General features: G+C 45.3%; 1 protein-coding gene across 1 annotated transcript; it reads right to left on the reverse strand.

Moving 5' to 3' along the window:
• Positions 1-4,387: 4,387 nt before the first annotated feature.
• On the reverse strand, positions 4,388-7,939 carry LOC134998794 (E3 ubiquitin-protein ligase TRIM39-like). Its single transcript, XM_063951384.1, has one exon. It carries the CDS (start codon positions 7,880-7,882, stop codon positions 6,128-6,130), a length of 1,755 nt encoding a protein of 584 aa, XP_063807454.1. The 5' UTR covers positions 7,883-7,939; the 3' UTR covers positions 4,388-6,127.
• Between the last annotated feature and the right edge of the window lie 2,922 nt (positions 7,940-10,861).

Genomic DNA, 10,861 nt, shown 5'->3' on the forward strand with positions numbered 1-10,861 from the left:
ACCTTTCAGTTCGTGGTCGGGCAACCGTTTTTTTGTTTTATTCAAGTACGTGGATTATCCCTGGATTTGCCGAGGAGCCTGGACTCCTGGATCTCGTGAGTAGAATTTATTCAACAGGTACCCCTTGGATTCTACTGGAGAAGAGGACCGACCTGCGTGGGAACATAAGGTAAGTATGTATGTATGTATGTGTGTATGTATGTAATAAAATTATACTTTCACGGTGTGTGTGTCTTGTGTTTTTTTGGGTATTTTTTTAGTGGTAGTACTACAGGTACCAGCGGGCCCGTTTTTCCGCCGCATGCTGGTACTTGTGGTTCTCCAAGTACCAGCATGCGGGGGAGGCTTGCTGGGACTTGTAGTACTGCTACTAAAAACAATATCTTTTATTTTACAACAAAGGCTATCAGCCCTCCCATCCGCAGCCCATTGGATGGGGGGGGACAGCCTCGGGCTTCACCCCTGGCCCTTGGGTGGCTGGGGGGGGGGGGACCCCTTGATTGAAGGGGTCCCCACTCCCCCAGGGTACCCCGGCCAGGGGTGACTAGTTGGATTTTTGATGCCACGGCCGCAGGGCGCTGTATAAAAGTGACCCCCGGCTGTGGCATTATCTGTCCAGCTAGTGGAGCCCGGTGCTGGTTTTAAAAATACGGGGGACCCCTACTCTTTTTGTCCCCCGTATTTTTGGGACCAGGACCAGGCGCAGAGCCCGATGCTGGTTGCTTAAATATGGGGGAACCCCTGTCATTTTTTTCCACATATTTCTGCAACCTGGATCGGCTCAAAGAGCCCGAGGCTGGTTATGCTTAGGAGGGGGGACCCTACGCAATTTTTTTTAAAAAAATAAGCACTTTCCCACCCCTTCCCACTGATATACATGCACGGATCTCATGGATCCGTGCATGCCTATCCAAACACGAATAAAAAAAAAAGTTCTGTTTTTTTTTAGCACTTTTTTACGAGTTGTAATTTTTCACGGCAGTGTTTGTTCTTTTTTTGCTTTGCACTTCTTAGTAAATGACCGAGATTCATACTTAAACAGCCGCGTTTTGACCGATGGTGGGGTATATTTACTAAGCTCCCGATTTTGACCGAGATGCCGTTTTTTCTTCAAAGTGTCATCTCGGTTAATCTCGGTCATTTACTAAACACTAATCACGGCAGTGATGAGGGCATTCGTAATTTTTTGCAAGTTCAGGTAAAAAATTACGAATGAATACACCATCGGTCAAAACGCGGCTGTTTAAGTATGAATCTCGGTCATTTACTAAGAAGTGCAAAGCAAAAAAAGAACAAACACTGCCGTGAAAAATTACAACTCGTAAAAAAGTGCTAAAAAAAAACAGAACTTTTTTTTTTATTCGTGTTTGGATAGGCATGCACGGATCCATGAGATCCGTGCATGTATATCAGTGGGAAGGGGTGGGAAAGTGCTTATTTTTTAAAAAAAAATTGCGTGGGGTCCCCCCTCCTAAGCATAACCAGCCTCGGGCTCTTTGAGCCGATCCTGGTTGCAGAAATATGGTGAAAAAAATGACAGGGGTTCCCCCATATTTAAGCAACCAGCATCGGGCTCTGCGCCTGGTCCTGGTCCCAAAAATACGGGGGACAAAAAGAGTAGGGGTCCCCCGTATTTTTAAAACCAGCACCGGGCTCCACTAGCTGGACAGATAATGCCACAGCCGGGGTCACTTTTATATAGTGCCCTGCGGCCGTGGCATCAAAAATCCAACTAGTCACCCCTGGCCGGGGTACCCTGGGGGAGTGGGAACCCCTTCAATCAAGGGGTCCCCCCCCCCCAGCCACCCAAGGGCCAGGGGTGAAGCCCGAGGCTGTCCCCCCCCATCCAATGGGCTGCGGATGGGAGGGCTGATAGCCTTTGTTGTAAAATAAAAGATATTGTTTTTAGTAGCAGTACTACAAGTCCCAGCAAGCCTCCCCCGCATGCTGGTACTTGGAGAACCACAAGTACCAGCATGCGGCGGAAAAACGGGCCCGCTGGTACCTGTAGTACTACCACTAAAAAAATACCCAAAAAAACACAAGACACACACACCGTGAAAGTATAATTTTATTACATACATACACACATACATACATACTTACCTTATGTTCCCACGCAGGTCGGTCCTCTTCTCCAGTAGAATCCAAGGGGTACCTGTTGAATAAATTCTACTCACCAGATCCAGTGGTCCAGGCTCCTCGGCAAATCCAGGGATAATCCACGTACTTGAATAAAACAAAAAAACGGTTGCCCGACCACGAACTGAAAGGTGACCCATGTTTGCACATGGGTCACCTTCCCACGAATGCCAGAAACCCACTTTGCCTTCTGGCTAAGTGGGTTTCTTCAGCCAATCAGGGAGTGCCACGTTGTAGCACTCTCCTGATCAGCTGTGTGCTCCTGTCTTCACTGACAGGCAGCACACGGCAGTGTTACAATGTAGCGCCTATGCGCTACATTGTAACCAATGATGGGAACTTTCTGCCCTGCGGTTGACCTAAAGTGACGTCACCGCTGAGCAGAAAGTTCCCATCATTGGTTACAATGTAGCGCATAGGCGCTACATTGTAACACTGCCGTGTGCCGCCTGTCAGTGAGGACAGCAGCACACAGCTGATCAGGAGGGTGCTACAACGTGGCACTCCCTGATTGGCTGAAGAAACCCACTTAGCCAGAAGGCAAAGTGGGTTTCTGGCATTCGTGGGAAGGTGACCCATGTGCAAACATGGGTCACCTTTCAGTTCGTGGTCGGGCAACCGTTTTTTTGTTTTATTCAAGTACGTGGATTATCCCTGGATTTGCCGAGGAGCCTGGACCCATGGATCTGGTGAGTAGAATTTCTTCAACAGGTAGCCCTTGGATTCTACTGGAGAAGAGGACCGACCTGCGTGAGAACATAAGGTAAGTATGTATGTATGTGTGTATGTATGTAATAAAATTATACTTTCACGGTGTGTGTGTCTTGTGTTTTTTTGGGTATTTTTTTAGTGGTAGTACTACAGGTACCAGCGGGCCCGTTTTTCCGCCGCATGCTGGTACTTGTGGTTCTCCAAGTACCAGCATGCGGGGGAGGCTTGCTGGGACTTGTAGTACTGCTACTAAAAACAATATCTTTTATTTTACAACAAAGGCTATCAGCCCTCCCATCCGCAGCCCATTGGATGGGGGGGGACAGCCTCGGGCTTCACCCCTGGCCCTTGGGTGGCTGGGGGGGGGGACCCCTTGATTGAAGGGGTCCCCACTCCCCCAGGGTACCCCGGCCAGGGGTGACTAGTTGGATTTTTGATGCCACGGCCGCAGGGCACTATATAAAAGTGACCCCCGGCTGTGGCATTATCTGTCCAGCTAGTGGAGCCCGGTGCTGGTTTTAAAAATACGGGGGACCCCTACTCTTTTTGTCCCCCGTATTTTTGGGACCAGGACCAGGCGCAGAGCCCGATGCTGGTTGCTTAAATATGGGGGAACCCCTGTCATTTTTTTCCCCATATTTCTGCAACCAGGATCGGCTCAAAGAGCCCGAGGCTGGTTATGCTTAGGAGGGGGGACCCCACGCATTTTTTTGGGGGATTTTACATTGTTTAATTAAAAAAAAAAAAAAAAAAGAACCCCAGCACGGATCACACAGATCCGGCCGAGATTGATTGTAAAAAAAAAAAGGCAGTGTTTTGCTAATCACTGCCGTAAAATTAGGTAAAAAAAAAACGAATGACATCGACATCGGAAGAAAAGAAAAACACGAATACGACAGCTTAGTAAATCCATCGTAATAAATTCAAAAAGTTGCAGTTTTACACTGTCGATGTCATTCGTGATTGAACTTTGACCTATTTTCGGGAATTACGAATGTTAGTAAATGTACCCCGGTGTATTCATTCGTAATTTTTTACCTGAACTTGCAAAAAATTACGAATGCCCTCATCACTGCCGTGATTAGTGTTTAGTAAATGACCGAGATTAACCGAGATGACACTTTGAAGAAAAAACGGCATCTCGGTCAAAATCGGGAGCTTAGTAAATATACCCCAGTATGTTAAATCAGTGGGGTTCAATTGACGCCTGACAAGAGGTGTGGCAAAAGCGCGTCGACACATACACAGCAGGAACGCAGTTCCAGGCACTGTGGGAGGAGCCTGGTGGTGGTAGCGACATACCCACCCACTGTGCAGTGTGTATTGTATAAATAACTAATAATTATTGTGACCACTCACATCCCCTCTAGTTAATACGTTTACATAATTCTACATAATTATGGAATGTATATACAGTGTACTACTTGTACTCATGTATCTTGTTCTCTATTTTCCTCTTATTCAGTGCATATAGAAGCCTTGTGGCTCCTTATAAAAAAATTGAATAATAATACATTCATTTTGAGAAAATCAATAGATTTGTATAATCAGCTTTTATTTTGTTAGCCATCAAATGTGACAGAATACAGGAATCCCAGATATGTATCCCAACATTTTAGGTAGAAAATCAGAATAAAAATAATCAAACTTAAAGCCATGAAGATTACTTCGGTCAAGAGAGTCACTAACCCAACCGTGGACATGATTATAACAAGTGTATTATAGCGACTTGATCTGTTTTCTATGGCCCTCATTCCAAGTTGTTCGCTCGCTAGCTGCTTTTAGCAGCTTTGCACACGCTAAGCCGCCGCCTACTGGGAGTGAATCTTAGCTGTGCTGAATTGCGAACGAAAAGGTTCGCAGAATTGGGAATAGAATAGCGATTAGAAATTTCTATACAGTTTCTGAGTAGCTCGAGACTTACTCTGCCACTGCAATCAGTTCAGTTAGTTTCGTTCCTGGTTTGACGTCACACACATGCCCAGCGTTCGCCCAGCCACTCCCCCGTTTCTCCAGACACTCCCGCGTTTTTCCATGAAACGCCTGCGTTTTTTCCCACACACCCATAAAACGGTCAGTTTCCGCCCAGAAACACCCACTTCCTGTCAATCACACTACGATCACCAGAATGATGAAAAATCTTCGTTAAGCCGTGAGTAAAATACCAAACTTTTGTGCTAATTTACTTGGCGCAGATGCACTGCGAACATTGCACATGCGCAGTTTGCGACTTATAGCACCGATGCAAAGAAAAAGAATGAGCGAACAACTCGGAATGAGGGCCTATATCCATTCCCCTGTATTACAAACACTTTTATAATAGAGATACCAATACTAATTATAATTTATGATTATGAAAAATACAGTATGAGGTTAATAAAGCTAAGGAATAGGGCATGCTGGGCGGTGTAGTCCAACACATCTCATTTTATTACAGAAAAACTATCTCGGACTGAATTTGCAGAACTTTAAGGAGCGATTAAGTGGAGGAGTTGCCCATAGCAACCAAAACACTTATAGCTTTAATTTATGTGGCACAGCCTATAAAATTACTGTTGGGGAGGGGGGGGGGGGATACAATTGCTACTGCCACCAGATCTCCCCTCTAAAGTGACGGGAGATTGCAGGAGCAATATTCAATTGATACCTGCTACCACGCCGATCACACCCATTAGTGTTGTATTTACTAAATCCAGCTAAACTAACGGGCATGATCGTGAAAATTGCAGTTTGGGCATCGTCACTTTTTATACAATTCAGCTTACCACCCCAGTGGTATGAGCACTGAAATGTCAGCACCGATCGTGCCTGAACAGAGCAACAAATTAATTGCTTCATTGTGCGCCATCTAGTCTTCTCGCCCTTAAAAGCTTCTTCTTTTTTTTTTGCTATGAGCAACTTCTCCACTTTATCTCTCCTGAAGATTTGCTGTATCTTCTTAAAAATGCAACACCCCATATACCCATTGCAGAAATCACAGCCACTGGGTGCCGGTGTGTACCACTGACTGCAGTAATAGGGAACACACTGGATGGCAGTTACTGCAGCCAATCACAGCTCAAGAAAAATGGAGAAAACCTGAATAAATGTATATTGATAGTATGTAACACACCAGCAGGAGATCACATCCAGGCCCACGGGACATCTGGTTACGCCACATGAGATGAGCTCAGCGGTAGCGCCACCCACTGCTTCATTCTATTGGCTACATATATTCCCCCAATCAGAAGCCCATCCCTGTGATGTCACTGCTCCCAGGGTGGGCTTCTTATGATCATTCGTCACAGCTACTGACTCTCCCAGACATAAGTGTACAACCTCTCCCTATACATAATGCAACATGAAGGGGCTCAGTGAAGGTGGCAGAGAAGGTGTGTAAGTGTCTCATCGGAACCAGAGCATAAAAGGACATCTGTCCAGCCTCAAAGTCCAGATATATCCCCACATTATTACAGGAAATATTGCCGGGTAACCGGGTCTGTTTCCCGTCATGTATCAGTGAATACTGGTCACACAACCCCTTACACAAAGCCCAGGACTTGTCATTATACCCAATGTGTGACTGCTCTCCTCTCCTGTCTATACTGGGATAGCTCATCCCTACACTCCACCACCCTGATTCACTCACAGTCATATCCAGGTAATGTCGCCCTGAGGAAAAGCTGCTGGTGCTTAACACCTGGTTATAATGCTGAAATCTCTCTGATGTTTCTGGATAATTCTGGCTTTTATATGACCAGTTTATATAACTATATGCCTTAAGTGTTTGCCTACAATTACCAATACACATACTAGTTGGAAAATCTATATTATTACCAGCTGTATTTACATCCAGTATTATAGGTTTAGGTTCCTGGAAATAGAGCCCTATTTTTAAACCTGTTATTATATCAGATTGTTTATTTACATCCAATGCTATATCTGAAGGCACTGGGACATTGTTTCCTTTCCTTACAGCTGTGAATAAATCAGATTCTATATTACCTGTTAGGTTTACATAGATCCCTTTCTTTATACCGGTTATTATATCATATAATGTGTGTAATGTCTCTGAGACATGTCCCACATCCAGATCTCCTTCACCATGGACCTGGTTATCACGTCTCTCTCTGTCCACAGCATCACAGCAGTCACCTGTGTCTGGTTCCTGTAAGACAGTCACTGGGTCAGACATGTTACACAGCTCCTCAATGTGATGCATCTTCCTGGACAGCTCGTCCTTCTGTATTTCCAGCTGCTGGATCATATCGGAGACTGAGAGTGAAGCGAGCTTTACCTGCCTGGAGATCTCACTCAGGACTCTCTTCTCCAGGTCTTTCAGCTGTCTCCTGATGTCTCTAAACAGGACAGTGACCGTCTCTGTTACACCAGCTGCTTTTTCCTGATCACTTATGCTGCTCTCCACCAGACTCTGGACTCTTTTCTCAGTCTCCTCTATTTTTATTGTCAGGTTTTGCAGAACATTTCTCAGTTTCTTCTTCTTCTTCTCTGAGGCCACATCCAGCAACTCCACCTGGTGTCCCCGATGTTCTCCAGCCAAACTGCAGGACACACAGATACAGGCACGATCCTCAGTGCAGTAATACTCCAGGACCTTCTTATGGACGGAGCATTTCCTGTTCCCCAGGGCAGTGGTGGGATCAGATAAGACGTGCTCGGCTGACTTGCTGTGTACTCTCAGGTGTTTATCACACAGAGAAGCCTCACAATGCAGACAGGATTTAGCAGCAGGTACAGGAGAGTCCACACAGTAAGTGCAGAAGATCCCAGTCTCCTCCTGATCTGGCCGAGTAGACAGGAAACTCCTCACTATGTTACACAGAGTTATGTTCTGTATCAGTACAGGACGCTCCTGACACTCTGCTCTGCAGTCAGGACAGGAATAAACTCCAGACCCCTCCTGTGTATCCAGCACACGATCAATACAGACCCGACAGAAGTTGTGGCCACATCTCAGGGTTACAGGGTCTGTATAAATGCTCAGGCAGATGGAACAGTCCAGCTCCTTTCTCAGATCAGCAGACGCCATCGCTGGCAGCAGAAGAGAGGTGGGAAACTGAAAGTATCTGAGAATCAGTGACCACAGAGGGTGGGGCTGACGTTGCTCTCAGATTACAGCTGTGGGCTCAGTTATACTAAGCACACAGCCTTACGCACAGGACACATGCACTTAAGGGCAGTACACAATGGCAGAGATGTGTGCTGAGCGATCTATCACAGACCACTCAGCACGCTGAGCGAGGGGGGGGGGTGATGGGGGGCCGCGAGATGTGCTAGAATGTGCCTGCATCACTATCGCTATGGGGCATACACACGGAGAGATCCGTGCTTAAATTCTAAGCGGTCTAGTCAGATTGCTTAGATTTTAAACACGGATCTCTCCGTGTGTACCCCCCATTACTCTGCAGTCAGTGAAGGTCATTTAACCTGCACAGATCAAGTTTGCAATCAGCTGTGCAATAGTTTAATAAACCCCTTTCTCTGCTGAGTCCTTTCACACCAACATAAATATCAGTCATTTGTTTATGTAGACCTCACACAGATTATACTGTACCCTATTCTTTGGCAGAAATTTTGCTCATCCCTCCTGACATGGTAATTGATTATCTACCCATAATGTCCAAACAAATCTTTTTTTTTTTTTATTATTGGAATTGCAAAAAAGTGAAATAAAAACAAATCTGGGTATTGTTCTTCGTGTGGCACCAATAAATACTTTGTGTTTCTAACTTTGGCATCAATCCATATTGGTTTTCATAATAACAACTGCATTTAGGATTAATAATGCTATTTGCTTTTTGTTTGCTAGTTTGAACTGTCTTGAATGAAATGCAGAAAATGTGAACAGGCATAATATGGGGGGAGGGGGATTACTTACCCGTTTAATCCAAGACTGTGATGCACAGTAGATTCCAGAAGGTGGCGCTATAGTGAAAAATATCACTTGGAACATTTGGAAAACCTCTGCATAACGTACCTTTCTATCTGCAGCTCTTCTGAAAAGAGGAACCCAATTTGTATGGGTGCAACTGGAGGCTGATTCTGAGCACAAAGTGGCTGTAGCCATGGAATTCAGATACTAATGAGAGAGTCCGTAAGGCTAATGTGGGGCTTGGTGCATCTGTAAACAGAGAGCCATTTGCCGCAACCATAATCATTAGTATTGGCACTTGCACCAACCCCATGCTACGTGCAAGTGTTCCCGCAGAGGGTTGCAGTCATAATGTCAACAGTCATGCTGTTGAAATGTTGACATTGAGTATGTCGGCACCTGCAGAATGTTCACAACGTCGACATGTGAAATGTCAATATTCGGCATGGACCGGAGGGTTAGGATCAGGCTTTGGGACGGGAGTGTTAGGGTTAGTCTGCAGGAGGGGAGGTCAGAGTTAGGCAGTAGGGGAAGGTTAGGGATATACTCACTACATGAAGTGCCGTGTGATGATCCAGAAGTCTTCCTGAGATCACCTGCCGGACCCGGAAGACACAGCTGGAGCCGCCGGACCTGTAGCAGGTAAGTCACCGCTAGACCACCAGGAATATTTGCAGACATTCTAATCATGTCAAAAAAATTTCAGTGTCGACATAATGAATGTCAATGTTAACATGACAAGGGGCCACATCATTTGAAAGATGGAACTACTGCCTGTACAATATTTGTAGCCGATTCAGTTTTTGATGATGTGATGTTGGACATCAGTGCAATGTCTGTCTGGGCGTTACCACTTACTGCTATTTATTACCAGTGCACAGAATGGAAGGTTAGGTCACACGGGACCTGACCACATAGGGGATTCCCGCTTACCGTCAGTAACCGCCTGTTACTGACTCCACCCACTGCGCTGTGGGTGGGTTTATGCTGCCACCACCAAACTCCTAACCTGCCGTGGCGTTTGGAACCACGGTACTGCTCTGAATGTGCCGACACACTGCGTTACCAAACCTGTGTGGTGTTGACGAATCCCCACTAGTCACCTGACTAGGCCGCTACCGGTAGCTGGCGGAAGGCGGAACTTGGAGACGCTGATTCACCCTAGACAGCCGGTGAACGGGGCTATGTTTTGCATAGCCCTGTAGGTCACGAGATGATGCAATCTTCTTGAGGCAGTTGATGTTTTAATGCCAACAAAAAGTTCTGAAAAGAACTTAGCAGTACAGCAAGATGTTACAGCAGAATGAAGATGGTACAATTACACTTGGAGGCTCACAGGCCTCCTCTTTTTATCTCAGTTCTACACACAGTACCACAGGGGGGTAAGTCCTCCCTGTCTTCTCCAACCAATCAGGTTATCGCACAAACGATAAATAAATACAAGTTACATTTCAAAAGTTAAGAATTAGATAAAGCACATTCCTGCTCATCTTCATATATAACCAAACCAGTGTGCTTTCCCCAACACAATCTGATTATCATGTTCCTGTCTCTTTCACACATGTAAATATAACTTGCATTTCAGTTGCATTCACCCTCTCACACATAGACAACTTTCTTATACTGTAAATTAAACATAATCTGCATCACACATAATGCAGCCTAAGAAATGTTACATCAAACTGTTGGTAAACGAAACACACTAGTTTGCATTCATAAAACACAATCTGATTTAGCAGCCACTTGTGTCTCCATGCAAAACCAGTTCACACAATATTCAGAGAAGACAGCAAACAAATCCTTTCACCTGCATATGACTATAAAGTTACACAGAGACACATATCAATCTCAAAGAAATGGCTTGTCCATATACCCCTTTCCAGGTGCCAGGGTCATCAGCATCTCAATTCCTAGGTGAGAAGCTTCCAAGGCCATTTGTCCTCAAACGTAAATGCATTTTAAAACCAACACATTCCTTCTAAGTGCTGGCATTTGCTGCATTGTAAATGTGCAATCCTACAATTGTGCCTAGAGCATTAAATATAACATGGTGAAAACACAGTATTAAACATATTTTGAAATACCTGGTGCCTAGCACCCACAATACATTTAAAGATGGCGCCTAGCACCAGTGCA

The sequence above is a fragment of the Pseudophryne corroboree genome, chromosome 2 (assembly GCF_028390025.1).
Source record: "Pseudophryne corroboree isolate aPseCor3 chromosome 2, aPseCor3.hap2, whole genome shotgun sequence".
Classification (NCBI taxonomy): domain Eukaryota; kingdom Metazoa; phylum Chordata; class Amphibia; order Anura; family Myobatrachidae; genus Pseudophryne; species Pseudophryne corroboree.

What these genes read in the sequence shown, in the direction of transcription:
- LOC134998794 (XM_063951384.1), bottom strand. Translation starts at nt 7,882, where the DNA reads ATGGCGTCTGCTGATCTGAGAAAGGAGCTGGACTGTTCCATCTGCCTG.